General features: G+C 41.9%; 1 protein-coding gene across 1 annotated transcript in view; it reads left to right on the top strand.

The window, feature by feature from the left end:
- Window positions 1–21,802, top strand: part of LOC116914632 (phosphatidylinositol 3,4,5-trisphosphate 3-phosphatase TPTE2-like) — a 91,812-nt gene that overhangs the window by 55,040 nt on the left and 14,970 nt on the right. Inside the window, 4 exon segments of the mRNA XM_032919023.1 lie at window positions 7,544–7,605; window positions 9,673–9,753; window positions 14,409–14,514; window positions 17,133–17,224. Coding sequence (XP_032774914.1) covers window positions 7,544–7,605; window positions 9,673–9,753; window positions 14,409–14,514; window positions 17,133–17,224 — 341 coding nt within the window.

Raw genomic sequence — 21,802 nt, 5'->3', positions numbered from 1 at the left:
AAAAATATACTGATGTGTGTGAACAAAAGTGATTAAACAATATGAATCATTAACACTTGAAAATACTAGTTTCAACACCAAAGGAATGTAAGGAGGAAGGAGGGAGACGGCAGAGGGGAGGAAAGAACCAGAGAGTGAGGAAGGCAAGAAAGAAAAGGAGTTAAGGAAGGTTGGATTAAATTGAATTGGTTACTAAATTGAATTATTTTGCTTTTGACTTGCTAATGTTATTCTCTTAAAATACCAATGGCATTTATCTTTGAAATGGAATAACACTTTTTATTTCAAGGTTATTTTTTAATTGGCAAAGATGTATATATTTATGATATGCATTATATTTTTGTTGTTACATTGTGGAGTACCCTGATTCAACTAAATCTTATATGTATCGCCTTATCATACTTAATTTATACATATGTATCTCCTTCTCATACTTACTGTGGTTAATATGGTTTTTCCGATGGCCGGGATGTTGAGTATGTTTATATACCTGTTGGCTTTCTGCATGTTTTCTTTTGAAAATACCTTTTGACCACTATTTTTCTGCTTTTTATTGTCGTTGCTGTTATTTGTTTGGAGAGAGGTTTTTGCTTGGTTGGTTTGGGGATTTGTTTGTTTGTTTGATTGTTTCTTTTCCTTGAGACAAAGTTTTGATAAGTAGCACAGCCGATCCTTGAACTGGCTGGTATCCCAGGCAGGCCTCCGACTCATGACGCTCCTGTTCCCTTCCAAATGCTGTGACTACGGGTATGGCTGACTACTATATTTGGCACTGGCTTCTCTTTAGAAAGGAGCTACTCATATTGAAGTTTTATATAACATATTCTAATAGTGGTTCCCGTCCTGCATCTGCCCCAGATCCTCCCCACCACTACACCTACCCTACACTATGCCTTCTGTCTCTCTTTTAAAAAAAAAAGGTAGATTTTTAAACATCAGAATTTAGTAAAAAAAAAAAACAATAAAAAGAACAACAACCACTATATATATATATATATATATATATATATATATATATATATATATGACAAGTAAGATAAAAATGGCCAAATGAAGCCATATGAGACAGAAAAAGAAAATCAGTAGAAACACCGTTGAGTTCATTTTGTGTTTGCCTTCTACTGCTGAGCGTGGGGTCTGCCCTTGAGCATTGTTTGTATACCCAGCGAGACACAAATGAGAGAAAACATGCTAATTTGTCTTTCTCCATCTGGGATGCCTCATTCGGAATGATTGCTTCCAGCTTCCTTCACTTACCTGTTAATCCCTTAATTCTGTTTTTCTTAATAGATGAATAATATTCCATTATTCAAAGGTACCACATTTTCATTAGGGATTCACCAGTGGATGGACGTCTAGGCTGTTTTCATTGCCTGACCATTGTGAAGAGAGCAGCAATGAACATTAACGAGTGGGTATCACTAAAGTAGGGTGTGGAGTCCTTTGGGTTGATGTTCAAGAATGATGTAGTTGGATCACCTATTTCTAGAGTTTTGATCAACCTCCTTTTGAGTTGCCATAGTAGCTTTACCTGTTCGCACTGCCCCAGCTGTGAATAGCTATTTATTTCCCCTTTCTTACATCCACATCAATGTTTGTTGTCTTTTTTTTTTTTTTTTTCCTTTTTTTTTTTTGGAGCTGGGGACCAAACCCAGGGCCTTGTGCTTCCTTGGCAAGTGCTCTACCACTGAGCTAAAACCCCAACCCCGTTGTCTTCTTTTTTTTAAAGTCTTAGCCATTCTGACTTGAGTTTAAGATGAAATCTCAAAGCAAGTTTCATTTGTACTTACCTAACAGCTAAGGAGATTGGACATTTAAAAAAAACATATTTCTTGGTCATTCATATTTTATCTTTTAAGAACTCCCTCCTCTGTCTCATGCCCCAATTTGAAGAACAGGCTCCCTCTTTGAAATCTTTGCCCAGTGATGCTCCATACATCCCCAAACATTATAGGAAATTGCCAATGCTCTCTGATCATGCTCCAGAACATGACAATAAGACCATATTGCTGACAACATGCATGAGTCATATAGCACGGAGAAATCAAGCTGATACTCACCTGGAAGCTTCGTCCCTACATTCATAGTGCTGGAGTATGCTATCCTTGCTACCATAGGAGGAAAGTGACATCATTCTTATCCTTTTGTGAACCCCGAGACATACAGTGATGGTCAGCTGTCAAGGCATGCTTACTGCTGGAATGGGAGTCATCAATCCCTTTTCAGTGAGATTTAAGGTCCATTCCACAAGTTGAAACTCATACCTGATACTATAATTAGGCAGATTCTGAGAAAAGATTGTCCACTGTAAGAGAGACACAGTATTCAGACAACTCCTAATGCGTTGTTGCCATATGCATCAGTTAGGGTATCTCTCAACCCTTATCAGAGAAGCTTCTATTTTCTATAGATGGTGACTGATATAGAGACCACAACTAGTCAAGGTATAAAGCATGAAAGACTACAGAAAGTTCAGTCCTGAATAGATCATAGATATCACATTCCCTCTTCCCAAGGCTCAGGGATCACTGTGGAAAGTTGGGAGGAAGATTCTATGAATCAGAGGTAGTGGATGGATAGAAAGAAACAGTAATTTTCCTGACAAAGAAGGCCACTTGTCTATATAAACTCCCAGCAGTTGTGACAGCTTACACCAGACATCATCACACTATAGGGATGGGAGGTAGGCATAAAGTCCCACCCCTAACTAAGCAACTATTGCAACCCACAGCTTCTTAGAGAGGAGAGTCAGTCTTCTAAGAGGTATATCCCCTGGCAGGCTACCCAATCAAGAGTATGTGGGCAGCACAAACTATATGTTATGGCTTTTCTTTTTTCTTTTTGAAGTTTTATTTTAATTTTGCATCTCCTTTCCCTGTACTACCTACAAGCTTTTCCATACGCCCCTCTCCACTCCTTCAAATTCATGGTCTCTTTTTAATCTATTGTTTTTGCGTGAATGTATGATATATATTCTTTGTGTAGAGCTGAGAGTTGTGGGCTTTTTTTCTGTCCAGTTTGGCATGCCCATTGGTGTCCTCCTTGTTCAGCTCACATTTGGGTGGTAATGTTTATGGGTGTAGCGTCTGATGTCACTAGAAGACACACTCTCACAGCTAACTCCTTGTTCCTCTGACTCTTACCATCTTTATGCCCTCTCCTCTGCAATGTTCCCTGAGCCTGGGGTGTGGGAGTATTTCGTAGATGTGTCCATTGTGACTGGGCTCCATAACTCTGCATTTTGATTGGCTATGGGTTTCTGTGGTGGTTTCTGCTGCAGCAGAATCCTATATTGTATTTTTTTAAATAAAATCATTTGAGAAATTTTTAAAAAGAGGAGTTAGAAAATAGCTCAATCAGCAAAGTGCTTACGTGTAAACCCAATGACCTGAGCTCTGATCTCCAGAACACATGTAAAATCCAGCATTGTCTGTAACCAGCATGTGCTGGGATAGAGACAGATGTCTGGGGCTTCCTAATATGCCAGTGTATCTAATCAGTGAGCTTCAGGACCATTAAATCCTTACCTCAACACTAAGGTGGAGAGCAACAGAGAATGACATTCTCTCTCCCCAACATGCACAAATACACACAGGTCACACACACACACACACACACACACACACACACACACAGAGAGAGAGACAGAGAGAGAGAGAGAAAGAGAGAGAGAGAGAGAGAGAGAGAGAGAGAGAATGCTCTCCAAAAATTTTTTCTAGGACTTTAATCCCATCCCAACTTGCACAAGTGCCTAGTTGGTAAAGATAAATTAATCAGTACTGAAAAGAAAAAAGTCTCCAAGAGGTCTAAGCAGCTGCTTAATCCCAAGTTGGAGAGCTAGCTTGTATTTATGCTATGCCCACTGACTGGTGATGGGCTGGCCAGAAGCACTGACACTGTTCAGGGAGTGAGAAAGCAAAGCCTAAGATGGGGGAAGCCGATGCTGGGGTCCCTGACTCCCAGTTGCTGCTGGAAGCCACACAGAGGAATCAGGAACAGAGGGTCAGGGGTCCACAGGCCTGAGAGGAGGAGCCTGGGGACAGGGGTTCCCCAACTCCTGGACATTCAGATGCTGCTTGGTAGCTCTGAGTTGGGAACAGAGTTGGTTCCCTGGGCAGAGGAGCCTGGGGCAGGGGATGGGGAACTCTGGCTTAGCTCATCATCAATTGTCCTTAGCTTAGCATCAATATTCTGGGAGCTCTGAGGGGCCTTCTGCAAAAGACTTAGATGGCACAGCTCTGTAGACAGAAGCTTTCTCTATGATCCCCACAGTGGTTCTTAATAAGAGACAGTCCTTGGTTCCAAACTGTTTAGTGATTGGGAACCCCAGCTTCACATACCTTTTTTAAAAAGTTGGATATTTTATTTATTTACATTTCAAATGTTATCCCCTTTCCCAGTTTCCCCTCTGGAAAACCCCCTATCCCATTCCTGCTTCTATAAAGGTACTCCCCCACCCATCTATCCACCCCTGCCTGCCTGCTCTGGCATTCCTATACACTGGAGCATCGAGCCTTCAAGGGGCCAAGAGCCTCTCTTCCCATTGATGCCCAACAAGGCCATATGGAACCATTTGCCTAAGAATTTCCTGAAGTCATTGTTTTTAATAGCTGAGTAGTACTCCATTCTGTAAGTGTTCCATGTTTTCTGTATCCATTCCTCTGTTGAGAGACATCTGGGTTGTTTCTACTTTTTGGCTATTATAAATAAAGCTGCTATGAACATAGTGGAGCATGTGTCTTTGTTACATGTTGGTGCATCTTTTGGGTATATGCCCAGGAGTGGTACAGCTGGGTCCTCAGGTAGTGCAATGTCCAATTTTCTGAGGAACCTCCAGACTGATTTGCAGAATGGTTGTACCAGTCTGCAATCCCATCAACAATGGAGGAGTGTTCCTCTTTCTCCACATCCTCACCAGCATCTGCTGTTACCTGAGTTTTTGATCTTAGCCATTCTGACTGGTGTGAGGTGGAATCTCAGGGTTGTTTTGATTTGCATTTCCCTGATGAGTAAGGATGTTGTACATTTCTTTAGGTGCTTCTCGGTAATTATGTATTCCTCAGTTGAGAATTCTTTGTTTAGCTCTGTACCCCATTTTTAATAGGGTTATTTGATTTTCTGGAGTCTAACTTGTGAACCCACACACCTGTGATCACTTGATTTTTGACAAAGAAGCTAAAACCATCCAGTGGAAAAAAGACAGCATTTTCAACAAATGGTGCTGGTTCAACTGGTGGTCAGCATGTAGAAGAATTCAAATCAATCCATTCCTATCTCTTGATACAAAGCTCAAGTCCAAGTGGATCTAGGACCTTCACATAAAACCAGATACACTGAAACTAACAGAAGAGAAAGTAGGGAAAAGCCTCAAACACATGGGCACTGGGGAAAACCTGAACCGAACACCAATGGCTTATGCTCTAAGATCAAGAATAGACAAATGGGACCTCATAAAATTGCAAAGCTTCTGTATGGCAAAGGACACTGTCAATAGGACAAAATGGCAACCACCAGATTGAGAAAACATCTTTATCAATCCTACATCTGATAGAGGGCCTCTCACATCTTAGGATCTGTCTTCCCACCCCTGAGTGGTATATAAGGACTTTTCTCACGCCCATCATCAGACATTTGGCATAGGGTAAGTGCAGTCTAGTGCTCTGTGATTTCTGGAGTTCCCACAGCCCAGCAGCAAGACAGAACACAGGACCAAGCATCTGTGCAGCATTTTGCCTGCCTAAGTGGCTTTGAAGTTCCCATACCCCAACTGGGGTGGGAGTGGGGTGCCAAAAACAGAACCACAATTAACTCTTTGTTGACCAAAGAAAAAATAAGAAGAAAATCTTTTACACAGTTTACTTGCACACACTCATACACAGTCTGGTTGTACCTGAACACCTGTCTCATCACCTCCACAAGTGTTCATGTATACTTACACACATACACATAAGTATACATAAGTATGTATATGCATACTTATAGACAAAAGACATATACATATATACTTGGTGGGTGGAGCAAAAGCTCCAACAAGCAAGTTCCAACAGAGAAAAAAATTCACTCATTCTAGATGAAAAAGAAAAAGAAGATCCAAACTTTGTTGCTGATAGAAAGACAAAGATTTTATCTTTTTATTGCTGAAAGTAAGGAAAGCCTCTCCCTTATTGTCATTCTTAGTTCTTATACTTTCTCAGGAGAAGTGATTGCATACATCTTTATATTCCATAATTGCATAGCAGAAATGTTTTCATGTGTTTCCATTAAGACAAGTAACGAACATTCATTTTCTTTTACTAGCTTCATAAGTTCATTAAAAGTTTAAAATAATAATTTTTATGCTGCAATTAGCAGATGTTTGCAAGAGGCAAATGTGTCTTGTGTTTCATTAATTTGAAGTTTTGTATAGATAAAATAGTATTATATTTTCTGTCCTTGCAGCTACAAGAAATTTTCCATTCCCAGTTTATGACCTTTAGTTACCAGATAGTGGTCTCACAGCTAATCTAGAAGGAACGTTTTCCCTGATCATAAATTTGTTCCAAGCCTGCTTTCTTATCCTAGTACAGTTAGCTCATGACACATGAAGGTTCACAGAACACTATTTGCAGGTTTTCAGAGGGCTGGAAGTTACTTGTAGAAATGTAGGAATTCTATAAAATCATTACCAGGAATTATGAAGTCATCAACTTATCTGCATAGTATTACTAAGTGATAGTACATGTTCATTTATCTGCAGAAAATCTGCCCAGTAGGCTGGGCTAATTCCCAGGAATTAGCAGAAATGTTTACATGTGTTTCATGCAAAGCAGTGGCCATTTCCAGAAAACTTATTTGAATGCCTTTAGTCTTTCGTAGATGGCTCCTGAACGTGTGTGTGTGTGTGTATGTCTGTATGTGAACATATGCGTGTATGTGTATATATGTGTGTGAGTGTGAGTGTGTGTGTGAGTGTGAATGTCTTGTGTGTGTGTGTGTGTTTGTGTGTGTGGTTTGAGTGCATGGTGTGTGAGTGTGTGTATATAAGTATGTGTTTATGTGTATGTGTGTGTGTGTGTGTGTTTGTGTGTGTGGTTTGAGTGCATGGTGTGTGAGTGTGTGTATATAAGTATGTGTTTGTGTGTGTGTGTGTGTGTGTGTGTGTGAGAGAGAGAGAGAGAGAGAGAGAGAGAGAGAGAGAGAGAGAGAGAGAGAGAGAGAGATCACAAGCTCTATGTTCTATGGTTTGAATAGGTTTTCAGTTATACAACAAGTGCCTTTACCCACTAAGCCATCTTGCTGGTCCCCCACCTTATTTTTTGAGACACAATCTATCACTAAACTAAGAACTAAATGTCTTGGATAACAATCTCTTGGATCCTGATTCCAGTGCTGGGGTCAAGGTTAATAGTGTTACAACAGCTTTTCACTTGACTTTTAGGATCTAAATTCATGCCCTGAGGCTCTTTGCCAATCAAGTAATAAATCATCTCCACAGGTCTCTGAGTTCTTAAATTGAGCACTACTGTGAACAATGGTTCTTTCAATGGTCTCCTTTTCTTTTTAGGGAGAACCGGAACCATGGTGTGTGCCTGCCTCATTGCCAGTGAAATAGTCCTAAACGCAAAGGTAGGAAAAACATCACTGCCATCTCGTTTGGATCAAATCTGCTCCTTCTGAAGTGTCCCTGTGAAATGTCATGGTTGTTCTTTGAGTCATAACTCATATAAGTTAACCTGGAGAGGTGGTTTTTCAGAAACCATGGTGGATTTCATAAACCTCCCTCGTTTAATGTGTGGCCTATTTCTTGTTCTGAGCCAGGTCTTGGCTGAAGTCAGAGAGACACAAAATTTAAGGGAATGCAAAATATTCCAGTAATTAAGATTTGCCACATTTTCGGCAATTTTTGAGTACAGCAATTATGGTATATATAATAGCTATATTTTCATAAAGGCAGAGCACAGTAGCTTCAGGATTAAGGTAAGATAAATTAAGCCAAGTCATGCAAATGTACAAAGGCTCAGTTAGGCCTGTAGCTGCCTACCCCATGCCAGCTCTCCACACTGAAGCAAGATCAAATTCAAGGCCAGCCCGGGCTATAGGAGGAAAAAAAGAAAAGACAAGAATACACCATGGTGGTCAAAACGTTGCCCCTTCTCTCACCACCAAACACATGACATCTTCTTTCTTTACAAGAATAGTATAAAGATGAATTAGATAAGGGCCCCCAAAGGATTCAAGCATCTGTATAATTGATAAGTCATTCAGCGGTTGCCACTTTCCAGTTTGCCACAGCATCTCATTGTCTGTGCTATGTCAAACTCAAGGTGTGGGAGACTGGTTGATGTGTAACTTCTTTAGAAATGTCTGAGGAGACAAGGTGGGCTGGTTCCAATTTCTTTAACATCCTTTTTTTCTTTTTTACATTGATTTAGTGTGCATGTGCATGTATGTGTGGGCATGCGCATGCGTGCGTGCGTGCGTGCGTGCATGTGTATAGACAGCTTGTAGAAGTTAAAGGAGTTGATTTTCTCTTTCTACTACGTGGATTCTGGGGATCAAACTCGAGGCATCAGGGTAGGCAGCAAGCTTCTTTACCCACTGAACCATCTTGCTTGTCCTATGTCCACCTCTTGAAACAGAATTCTCAGTCATTTGCCTGCCAGGAGCTGGGAGTTTAGCACTAACAGGATACACTTCTGAGTGCTCTGCTTGTCTCTCCTACAGCGTGTGGAAGAGATTCTGGCTTCTAAATGTATACTTTTAGAATCTCAGTGCCCTCTCTGTTTTTATTACTTGACACACAAGTTTTGAATATGGGTATGTTATCCTGTTTTTGGTAGCCCCTGGGGACTGTGTGTGAGGCTATGTTTGCCCTAGGGCTGGGCCAGTTTATTCAATGCCTGGGAGCCCAGGGTACAGGTGAAAAAAAAAAAGGAGGTGTGCTGGGACAATGATTTTAAAATTATAGATCAATAATTAATGAACACTAAAATCGACTTAATGAGGGGCTGGGGAAATGCTTCAGTCGATAAAAGATCTGTTGTACAAGTATAAGAACCTGAGATCAGAACCCTAGTACCCACATAATAATGTGCCAGGAGGGGTGGGCAAGACATTAGAGGGAGGTGGATTGCTGGGGCTTGCGGACAACCCAGTGTAATCAAATCAGTGAGCTCTGAGTTCAGGGAGAGACCAGCTTGGAAAGCAAATGGGAGCAAGTGAGGAGATGGTTTTGTGGAGAGGCGTAAGGACATGAGTTCAGATCCTCAGCCCCTATGTAAAAATGCCACACAATGGTATGGCCCTGTGACCCCAACAAGTGAGGGTCTGGGGAAGGAGGTCAGGCCAATTCCAAAGGCATGCTGGCCAGCCAATCAGTGAGATCCTGGTCAGTGAGACCCTATAGTTAGTTTACCGGATTTCCTGGCCGGAATCTGGTCTGTTTCCGGTTTGGAAAACAGAAGTAGAGGAGTTGACCAGATGGTCCCTAGCCTTTCCCGATCTAGCATCCCATGTATTTATGAGTCTTTGGTCTCACAAATACAAGCCCCTAATGTGGTGTTCTAACTATGCCATTTGGGGTAACCTCTACCCCAAAACTGTTAACTTTAAGAAATCGGACTTCAAGATCGCCTGCAGTAAGAAAAACAAGAGAGCGGCCAAACCTTGGTTGTGTTGTCCCCTTTCCCACAGGCAAGTCTGTACTTTTTTGGAGAGCGACGGACAGATAAAAGTAACAGCTCTAAGTTTCAAGGAGTAGAGACCCCTTCTCAGGTAAGGTCTCTGTTTCGAGGGTTCTGTGGGAAGGCAAGATGCATACCATGTCCCACCGTCCGGGCTGATGATCATGTGGCAGTGCTCAGCTGCGCTGGGCCATGCCTTGTTCCCTCCCGGAGGCTCAGAGCCCCATCTCAGATGCCAAGCCTTATGATCTGCCCAGAACAACATTCTACCTCACATTTTATATTCGTTATTGTTTCTAGAGTTCGGGAACTGATTTGCCCTCCCAAGGTAGGAGGGTCCTAAGGTCTAACCGCCATATAAAGTTTACCCCACAATTAGGAAGGAATTACCTTTCACAGGCACCTACTCAGACACACGAACAATTCAATCCCTGAAGAACAATCACAGGAACTGTTTCTGGATGTGTGTGTGTGTGTGTGTGTGTGTGTGTGTGTGTGTGTGTGTGCACGCAAGGGGGTAGGAGCAGAAAGAGGTCGAGAAATTGTATTTTAAAGAAGGATGAGCTAGGCATGGTGGCTCATGCCTTTAATCCTAGCACTTGGGAGGCAAAGGCAGAGGATGTCTGATTTCAAGGCCAGCGTAGTCTACAGAGTGAATTTAAGGATGGCCAGGGCTACACCATATCTAGGGGAAAAATCCAAATAAAAAATAGTAATAAGAAGAAATACTATTATGAGTCAGGCCTGACAGCTTATACCTGTAATCCTGGAGGGAGACAGGAAAATCTGTTTGCCTAGGTGAGACCTTATCATACAAAAATTATTATTGTATACCAGATAAAATTGTATTTCCTATATGTGTATCTGTATCTATATATCACATTAGATTCTACACATATATAAAATATATGCTGTTACCTTTTGTTCTCTCAAAAACAGTTTACTATGGAATTTTCCAAACACAGTGTGCTAGCGAGCATTACTGGTGCTCTGGCAATGAAGCAGTTAAAGGTGGACAGGGTTTGTCTGGCTCAGTTTCAGCTCATTCCCTTGCAGGATTTGATGGTGGCCTCGGGGGAGGGAGCTACTATAAACCATAACATACACACACACACACACACACACACACACACACACACACACACACACAGACGCACATGCACACAGGCACATACATACATACACACATACATAATACATACATAGGCACACACATAAAACACACACACACACACACACACACACACACACACACGAGTAAAGTCCTTTACACTCATCATGCTATTTCAGCTCACAGTCAGCCACATTCATTCTCTTCTATCTCTCCTCAAACCCGTGGGCACTGCTATCCACCCTTTCATTCTCTAAACCTGAATCATTTTGAAGGAAATCCCATCGGTGTATCACTTTATCCCACAAGTATTTCACTGTGACACCTGACATAGGACCTTCATAAAAGCACCTCAATACCCACCAGACATGGTGGCGCATGCTTCAATCCCAGTGCTCGGAAGGCAGAGTGGCAGATCTCTGTGAGTCCAAAGAGACCGATCCAGTCTTCACAGAGCCCCAGGATAGACGGGGCAACACAGAGAGACCCTGCCTCAAAACAAAACAAGTCTCCTTGATGCTGCTCACCAAGGCCGTCAGCGCAGGGACTCAGCTGCAGGTCTGAGGTGCTGGCAGGGTCACGGAACAGGGGGCCCTGTGTTGAGTGGTGGCAGCTATTCACTGTCACCTTCACTTTGGACCACTCTACTGGCCACGCGACATCCAATTCCCAGCTAAGAACTTGTAGAAACCTGTCTCATAACTGTCATTTCTTTTTTAAAAATTAATATTTCAGGTTAGCATCCAACGTAATAGATTTCGTCATCATGTCTTCACATATGTGTCATCTTCACATACGTGCCATGTTCTGTTCTCATTCATCCCTGCCTCTGTGCCTGCTGTCTCTACCCATGACCCACCACCCTTTGGCTAGTCCCTTCATTCCTCAAAGGTATTCCATTGTTCTCTGTCCCCGATCCTTTAAGATCTCTTCCTCCCCTTCCATGATGCCATTCCTACTTTCATGAGTTATATAACACATATACAAACATATAAATACACACATACACCTCATACATAATTTTTAATTTAGGTTCTATATAAAGAGAAAACACAACAGACTCAGAGAGACACAACTTCCATTTCTTTCTTTCTGTCTTTGTGTGTGTGTCTGTGTCTGTGTCTGTGTGTCTTTGTGTGTCTGTGTGTGTGTTTGGTACATGCATGTAATGTGCATGTGCATGTGCTGTGTGTGCATGTAGAGAACAGGAAAGCACCAGGCATCCTCCTCTGACTCTCTCCACCTTATCATCTTGAGTTGGGGCCTCTCAGTGAACCGGAAGTTTGCTGCTTGGGTTAGGCTGGCTAGCACGTGAGCTCCAGGGATCCATCTCCACACTACAGTGCTGGGGTTGCAGGAACGTGCAGCCAATCCTGGATTTCTTTTATACCGGGTTTTGAGATATAAAGTTAGTTCTCATGTGTATGTAGCAAGTTCTTTTACACTGAGACATCTCGCTGGCCCCAGACTTCCATTTCTGAATGTGCGTGCCTGGCTGTTGATTTTATTAGCTCCTCCACGTTTGCCCGACACCTTGAAGAAATGTTTGAACTTCTCGAAGAAAGCTCCAGTGACAGCCCTGTGAGCAACATTCCATGGGGACGGCATGAAGCTTAGCGATCCCCCAAGGATTCCTCCCGAAAACAATAAAAGGAAATAGAGAGGGGTTAGAGAGATGACTCAGCGGTCAAGGGCACTGGCTGCTCTTCCAGAGGTCCTGAGTTCAAATCCCAGCAACCACATGGTGGCTCACAACCATCTGTAATGAGATCTGATGCCCTCTTCTGGTATATACATAAAATAAGTAATGCTCAAGGGAGAAGAAAAAGGAGAGGGGCGGGGAGTGAAGAAGTTCTAGCGTAGAGAGACAGAGAAGACTGGCATGTGATCTACTGACATATTGTTGTCTTCTAGAGTCTTCATATTTCTGCCCTTCATATTTCATGTTCTGCCCTGGCTAGGGTCTACTCTCCACCAGACCCAACTTTTTTCTCTAATGTAGTCCATTAACTAAGTTTCAACGCTGTGCTAGACCACTGGGCCTCTTCTGATGCGCTGTTGGTTTTGTTGTTGTGTTGTTGTTGTTGTTGTTGTTGTGTTGTTATTGTGGTGGTGATAATGTTGTGGTGGTGGTGGTGGTGGTGGTGGTGTGATAGTGGTGTTGTGTTGTTGTTGTGTTGTTGTGGTGGTGTGGTGGTGTGGTGGTGTCGTGGTGTTGTGGTGTTGTTGTGGTGTTGTGGTGTTGTTGTGTTGTTGTGTTGTTGTTGGTTTTGTTGTTGTGTTGTTGTTGTGTTGTTGTGTTGTGTTGTATTGTTGTTGTGTTGTTGTGTTGTTGTGTTGTTGTGTTGTGGTGGTGGTGATGGTGTTGTGTTGTTGTGTTGTTGTGTTGTTGTTGTGTTGTTGTGTTGTTGTTGTGTTGTTGTGTTGTGGTGGTGGTGATGGTGTTGTGTTGTTGTTGTGTTGTTGTGTTGTGGTGGTGGTGATGGTGTTGTGTTGTTGTTGTGTTGTTGTTGTGTTGTTGTTGTGTTGTGTTGTTGTTGTTGTTGTTGTGTTGTTGTTCTGAGAAGCCACCTTCTCAAGCATGAGCAGGAGTGGAGAGGTAGTTCTTTCAGCACAGTACCTGCCACTCAAGCACAGAGATCTAAATTCAGATCTCCAGCACCCACGTGAAAGCCACAAGTCTGAAACCCCAGCACCTAGGGAGGGGGAGAGGCAGAGACGGGTAAATCCAGAGAGCCCATTAGCCAGCCAATGTATAAACTCCAAGTTTACCAAGAGGCCTTGTGTCAAAAATAAATAAATAAATAAATCTCTGTGAGCTCTAGGCCAGCTTAATCTACGTAGCAAATTCCAGGCCAGCCAGGGAACACACTGAGACCTTATCTAGATGATGATGATGATGATGATGATGATGATGATGATGATGATGATGATGGTGGTGGTGGTGGTGGTGGTGGTGGTGGTGGTGGTGGTGGTGGTGGTGATGGTGAGGATGATGGTGGTATGGTGTTGGTGGTGGTTACAGTGATGGTGGTGTGGTGGTGTTGGTGGTGGTTACAGTGATGGTGGTGTGGTGGTGTTGGTGGTGGTTACAGTGATGGTGGTGTGGTGGTGGTGGTGGTGGTGGTTACAGTGATGGTGGTGGTGATGATGGTGGTAGGGTGTTGGTGGTTACGGTGGTGATGGTGGTGGTGGTGATGATGATGATGATGATTCAAGAAGATACCCAACACCAATCTATGGCCTCCTCATGACTACCCACATACCCACATGCACATAGACTGTGATATGTACATATAATCATACATTATATTTAATGGTAGCTATAGATCCATCTCACATGCACAAAACCAACTTGGGAACTCATATGCAAGCATTGGTTCCTTTCGTGTCAGCCCATTCACCACAGCACTAAACTCAGTCTTCTATTTTTCTTGGCAGATACTCAGTCATGAGGCCCCATATATGAAATATGCCCGACTATATAATAGCATTCTACAGTTGTTCCTTACCTTAACTGTACCTGACAAACTCTGTAAGAGAGAGATGGGAGGAGCAAGAAAGGAGGCGGGATTAGCAATGCTGACCTTAGACTTTTCCTCCCCACTTATATTGAGGCTTCTGTTGCTTTGCAGAATAGATATGTTAAATATTTTGAAAAACTGAAAACTAGCTACCAATTGACTCTTCCTCCAAAAAAAGTACTCGTGATAAAAAGATTCACCGTTTACTCCATTCATGGTAAGTGCTTTATTTAGAACTGAAGGGTTGGGCAGAGGGCCAGTGTTTTCGTGTCTGGGTCGGGGGTGGGGGGTACTGTGTATTTAGTGTCTCACACATGAGCTCCTACCTCCTCACAGGCTATGTGAGGGCTTGGTGACAGCTCCTAAACGTCCCTCTCCTACCTTCCCTTTCCTTCATCGGTTGGTGTGGGGGTTGGGGAGGCATCCCTTGTCCCTCCTCCTTGCTTCCCTGACCTCAGTACAGGGTACATGATTGGGGCCAAACCTTAATGGAGGGGCAGAGAAGGAAGATTGCACTGGGTGCTTGACAATGCTGCCCCCCTCCCATTATGGTTCACCTTGCAGAGGCGAGACCCTTTTCCTTATCATCTGATCACTTGTTTACCCCTTCTCCCCCTCCTACAGCTTCTACTGCATCTCCATAGTGATGCCTTAAATTCCCAGTCAGCCAGTGTGTTATTTATTGTCATATAACTACTAAGGCTTATGTTTGGCTAGGCTTATACCATTGCCTCCTGCTCTTTAGAAGTTCTTGGGTAGATTCTGCAGTCTCCGATTGTCTGCGGTTGTGGGTCTCTGTGCTAACTGACACCTAAAATATAAGGGAACAATTTATCTCCAACATACATACATACATACATACATACATACATACATACATACATACATACAAGTATGTCACTCCTTCACCACCCCAAGGCTCAAAGATCACTGGGAAAGAGGATGCAGAAAGAGTGTAAGAGACAGAGGTCGCAGACGACTGTGAGAAACCAGTGTCTTCTGAACAGAGTGGGGAAGTTGCACATATGAACTACACACACACACACACACACACACACACACACACACACACACACACACACGTGAATTTCATGTGAAGTCTAACGGGGCACTTCCTGGGCTTCATTTACTTGTTTTTATTTAGTGTGAATCAGGGGCCTTTAAGGATCATCCAGTAAGATTGCTCATGAAGGCTTGTGGGCAGAAGCTTGAGTTTATGATCCTAGTTTTAAAACTGGGATTGGTCAAGTGTTGCAGAACAGACTCCAGGAGGTCTGCATGTCAGGGTGGCATTTATATTACAGTATCCTTGGTAATAATCAGTCTTATTTTTGGATTAAAGTAATCTTCCCGTAAAGAATCAGGACAAAACAGAAACGAATGAAGGGAAAGGCACGAAAGACTCGCGAGCAAACGGCGGTGTGGAGCACTGCTGCTCTGGTTATGGGGCCTTCCATTCTCCCTGAGCTGTTTTATAATTCATTCCTTTGCAGAAAATGGACAGTGCAAATAATTTTTCCATAGAAACGTAAGTTGTGCCCAGTAGCTTGGCCTTGTCCCATCCGTCCTTTCTTATCTGCCTTTGAAACCCCGTACCACTGTTCTGCTCCCTCACTTTTAATTAGTCAAACCCAAGTTTTGACAAAGTCCAAGGTAATCATATCATTCAGAACTATTTCTGTGGAACAGTAGTGGGTTTGTGTGTTCATATTTGTGAGGGAAACAAATACAATTGATTGTGTTTCTAAAACAAATCAAAATTTTTGTTATGTATTTGGGGCTGAGGTACAAAACAGTGAAGGATAGATAAAGCAGAGATTTTCCACTTCATAGGACTTTTGTCTTATGTTTTTCTTTTGTGCTTTTAAGTCGTGAAGATACATTTACGCAGTTTGAAATTTTTAAGTGTGTGGGAGCTTAGGGGCTTAGATAAGTCGCCTTTGTTATCACGTAATAAGGTTTTTTTTAACTTCATATAGTTCTATTTTTTTAATTCTATCGTCTATATGCACTGCACATGATAATGTGTTACATAAGACACTTTCATACAAGTCCATGACAGTTTCATATCTTATTTGTCTCTGGTAGACATTAGTAGATGTTTGGTAGTGAATGGGCAGAGGAAACTAAGGCCAGAGACCACAATTCATGACAATTTATTAAGATGGTGTTAACGAAACATTAAATGTAAAGAAAACAAAATGTTAGGAGGAACATCGAAATGATTGTGACTTTATTAGAATATTAGAAGCAAAATATGGAAGAAGGTTCATTGGGGGCTTCCAGAACCAGGTATTGAGGGATTGATAGAGGAGAGGCAACCATTAGAACTAGACAGAAGGACATAAGATCATTTGTTTAAAATTTATACAGAGTCCTAAAGGAAGTCTTAATACAGCCACCCTGCATCTTTCCTAGAGATTACTTTAGGAACTGGACTTAGGGTAGAGCAAGAGGAATTTAGATAATATACTTTAAATATCGTGACTGAAAATCCAAGGCAGTCTGCAAGCCACCTTCCCTGTTTTATCCCCTAGGAAGACAAAACAATGAAAATTCTAACTTGTAGAAACTAAATTACCTACTACCTACCTAACCCTGCCCCTCTTTCTCTCTCTGCCCTTTCTGCTCTCTCACCTCATCAATTCTGCTTTAGGAGACAAAATTGGGCTTTAGAAGTCTTTCTCTTCAAAAACAAAATCCAAACAAAGTCCAATGCTCACATATGACCACACTACACAGTGAGGTCATTATCCTCCCGCTATAATGTCAACAGGAGAGAATTTTTGAGTTTTAACAAGCATATATCTTTTTTTTTTTTCCACTTTCACTCAGGTGTTGGAAAAGGCAATGGAAGTGATCTAGAAATACAAATAATGATGTGGCAGGAGACGATTTTTTCCTGTTTTAATTCCAAAAATTGTATGGTAAGAGAAAATACGTGAGCTGAAATTTCTGCCGTTTCAGTTTTGCTTTGATTGTGCGCGGATATGTGTAGGGCGTAAGTGTATGTTCGGGTGCGGGTGCAAGTGTGTGTGCACATGGAATCCAGAGGTCAAAGGTGAGTGCTTCTTCAATGGCTGTCCATATTATTATTATTATTATTATTATTATTATTATTATTATTATTGTTATTATTATTATTATTATTATTATTATTATTGCTACTGAGTCTCTTACTGCTCCCGGCACTTGCTAATTCAGCAAGACCAGGGATCCTTCTGTCTCCACATCCCCGATGCTAGGATTACAGGGACAAAATACCACACCCAATATAGGTGCTAAGGATGCAAACCTAGACCCTCATGCTTACCCAGTAGGCATTTGATCAGTCGAGCGCTTTTCCTAGCCCTGGTATTTAATCGAAAATACAGTGTCAAAATAGTGTGTTCATTCGCCAAGCCACACAGAGATGCTTACTGCTCTCCAGTTATGGTCCGGCTTGGTGATGCTTGGTTTAGCTGCAAACCAGAGCTCGCTGCTCAGAATGAGTTTTGCAAGGCGTTTTCTTCTGGCTCAGTCTTGCTTTGTCTTTCACTTTCCCATAATGCTAGAGCGCATTCCCACAATCCATCAATCAAAGTTTATGTCATGTTTACGTTCGTGTCAGCTTTGGTTTCCAGTTGCTTTAAAAAGGAAAGTCACCTAGTAGCTCCTAGACATACACATTCCTAGGTTGTTTCCTCAGGGTACGAGTCAGAAAATCTGGAATGAGGCCCAGACATTGTACATTTAGTTTTATCCTCAGTGATTTTGTTACTTAGATGTTCTGTGGACTTGCGTCCTGAGAAACAGGGAGTTTGTGAACTAGAAAGAAACCTCTTTCCCTCAAGCAATGGGAGCCAAGAAGTAATGTTTAGATGAGTTGAAAAGTGCCTACGATGATGATAGGCCTTGGAAGCAGTGGTGCAGTGTGGTGGTTTGAATAAAGATGGCCGCCATAGGCTCATACTCCACCCAGTTGTTGGAACTGTTTGGGAAGGATTAGGAGGTGTGGCCTTGTGGAAGGAGGTGTATCACTGAGGGTAGGCTTCTAGGTTTCAGAAACCCATACCGGGCCCAGTCTCACTCTTTCTACCTCCTGCTTTATGGTTAGGATAGAAACTTTCAGCTACTGCTCCAGTGCCAGGTTCCCCAACATACATCAGGACCAACTTGAGAAGTTTAGGCCATTTATATTTAAAGCTACTGTTGAAAAAAAATGTGCTCATTTTTTTGCACATTGTGTTATTGTCTATTTTGTGCTCCATTGACTATAGATTCACTTGTTTTCTTTCTGTACCCTCCTTTTTCAGGTGTGCCCCCCAATTTCTGAATGTACCTCCTTTTAATTAATTTTTAATTTAAAAGATTTCTTATATTGAAAATAGATTTTTTTATACAATACACTTAGATTACAGTTTCCCATCCCCCCAAGAGTCTCCCTAACTCCTCTCCCATCTACATCCAAACCCTTTCTGTCTCTCCTTAGAATATTAACAAGGAATCTAAGGAATAATAATGAAATAAGATAAAACACAAAAATAAACCAGAATAGAACAAACAAACAAATAGAAGAGCCAAAGAAAAAGCATGAAAAACACACATAGATACAGAGACACATATTCGTGCACACAGGAATCCCCTAAGAGCACTGAATTGGGCGTCATAATATATAAGCAAAGGATGAATAAGGTCAAAAAGCAAATACGTAAATGCCCTGATGCAATATTATGAGACCAAGAACCCCAAAGATGCCATTCAATTCATTTCGTGTTGGCCATCCGCTACTGGGCATGGAACCTGGCTTGAAGAGTGGTTTGCATACCCAGTAAGATTCCATTGGAGAACACTAATTTTTTATTCACAAGTGGTTATCAGTAGGAGATAGCTTCTCGGTTGAGGATGTGGGCTATGACCACCTTTCCTCTCAGTGAGGACCCCATTTGGTACAGAACCATGCAGGCCCTACACACACTGCCAGAGTCTCTGTGAGTTTACATGTGTCCTGGTCCTAATGTTCAGAGGGCATTGCTCTCTTTGTGTCCTCCACCCGCTCTGGCTCTGATAGTCTTTCCGCCTTCTATACTGCATTGTTCTCTGAGCCCCAAGAGAAGGGATTTGATGAAGACATCCCACTTAGGACTGCACGTTCCAAGGTCTCTCTCATTGACCAGCCGTGGGTCTCTGTATTTCTCCCCATCTACTTCAGGAGGAAGCCTCTCTGACAATGGCTGAGCAAGGCACTGATCTCATTTCCTGGTAGGCATTTTTGTCACCCTCTTGAATGCTTATTCCTCCCCTTGGTCTGAATTGTCTATTGGGCCAGCTTGTTGAACATGAATTCTTTTAGCCTGCTTATACCATGGAAAGTTGTTTCTCCTTCAATTATGGCTGATAATATTGCTGGGTATAATAATCTGTGTCGACAGCTGGGTTCTCTTTGTCTTACTTTTGAAATTTGAGATTATAATATAATTACTTTTCTCTCTTCTCTTTCCTCTCTTCAAACCCTCACATTTGCTCCTCTTTGCTCTCAAATTCATAACCTCTTTTTTCATTAATTGTTACTACACATAGATATGTATACACATGTATATTTCTTTTTTTTTCTTTTTTCTTTTTTTTTGGAGCTGGGGACTGAACCCAGGGCCTTGCGCTTGCTAGGCAAGCGCTCTACCACTGAGCTAAATCCCCAACCCCGTCATGTATATTTCTAAATATAGCTGGCTCCATCTATATAATGTTACTTGTATGCATGTTTTCAAGGATGAACATTTGACATTGAATAACCGGTTTATGTGCTCTTCCCTGGAGAAGGCCAACTCTCCCACTCTCAGCTTTCCTTCCTTGCCTAAAACACTTTGTGTAGTGTGTAGGCCTCGTGGGCTTTTCCCTGTCCATTTCAGCATGTCTATTAGTGTCCTCCTTGTTCAGCTCATGATTGGCCAGTCATGTTGATGAGATTTTATGGGTATAGCCTCCAAAATTATTTGGAGACACAGCATCACAGCAAATGTCAATCTTTCTGCTCCCTCTTCCCAATGTCCCATGACTTTACCAGCACTGAGTATTTACCTAGGTTTCCAGTACTAGGTATGTTTTCTCTCTTGTTGGATGAGGCTTAAGTCCAATTAAAGAGCTGTTGGTTGCTGCCAAGACATGTGTGCCACTGTACCCTTAGGGTTATTGTGCTGTGCTGATAATGTATGTGGTTTGTAAACATCAAAGATGAGTAGGACTGCGTTTGCCTTGCTCCTTTGGGAGTTTACACGGCACCTCTGGTGGCATTTGTGTTCTTTAAGAGCTTGAAGTATGTTGCTCCAGGATCTTCTGGACTTTGGAAGTTTCCATAGACAATTCAGCTGTTATTTTTTTTTTCCTTTGTATGTGATTTCTGGTTTGCCTCTTGCAGTTTTCAATACCTTTCTTGGTTCTATCAATTCTAATTTAAATACAATAGGCAAAATAAGCTTATTTTCTGGTCCTGTGGTTCGTGTGATTCCTGTATTGATCTTGTTGAAAACCTGGTCTATGTCACCAGAGATTCTTCTTCATCTATGCCTATAATTAAATAATATAAAAGACCTTTGGTCTTTTCGTGGAGAACTGAAACTTCCCATATTCCTTTGTGTTTTTAACTTCTTCATTTTCTTTGCCTGAGTGGTACAGCTCTTCTATTCTACCCTCAAGTCTTCTATTACCCATGATCCATCTATTACCCATGATCCATCTGTTACCCATGATCCATTGCGCTGGTATGGCTTTCCCCTGATTTTTCTAACTGGGTTATTGAGTTTTTCACTTACATCTTCATTTGGCCGTGGGTTTCCTTCACTTTTATCTTTTTACTCTACCTTTTAGATCCTGACATTTCTTTGTCACTTCGTTCAGCTGCATTTGTGTTTTCTTGGACTTCACTTAGTTTTACATTTATTGTTAGATTTGTGACTTTCTTAAGCTCCCTGAGATTCTTGATCAAAATCATGGTTATGTCTAATTCTGTATCCCGGGTTCATTGATGTAATTCTCATTGGCAAACATTTCTTTGTATTTGTTGTGTTTTGGCAAAATGACCAGAGCATGTGGGTTTCTGCCTTTGGTTTTATATTAGATACGGGATTCTAGTCTTCTCGGTTTAGTAGAAGCTTGGTTTTGTTGCTGTTGCCCAAGCATTGATTGTAGCTCAGCTATGAAGAGTTAGTAGGTCAGTTCCTTGGTTACTCTGTGTTTTCTTTTAAGATTTTTGTTTTATGTGTATGGGTGTTTTTCATATACACACATTGTTGTGTACCATGTACATGCAGTGCCCAGAACAAAAAACAAAATAAGGTATCAGATTCCTACTGAGTTTACAGATAGTCGTCAGCCACCATACCGTTGCTGAGAACCTAATCCACGTTTTCTGAAAGAATGGCTAGTACTTGCCTATGCTAGGCCATCTCTTCAACCCCTCAGTGTTGACTTTTGACTAGAGGGATGACCATGAAAATATATGAATGGGACTCATGACTGGGTCTGCCTGG

Source organism: Rattus rattus, chromosome 13 (assembly GCF_011064425.1).
Source record: "Rattus rattus isolate New Zealand chromosome 13, Rrattus_CSIRO_v1, whole genome shotgun sequence".
Lineage (NCBI taxonomy): Eukaryota > Metazoa > Chordata > Mammalia > Rodentia > Muridae > Rattus > Rattus rattus.
The sequence above is the reverse complement of the archived record's forward strand: the minus strand, read 5'-3'. Positions and strand labels throughout refer to the sequence as shown.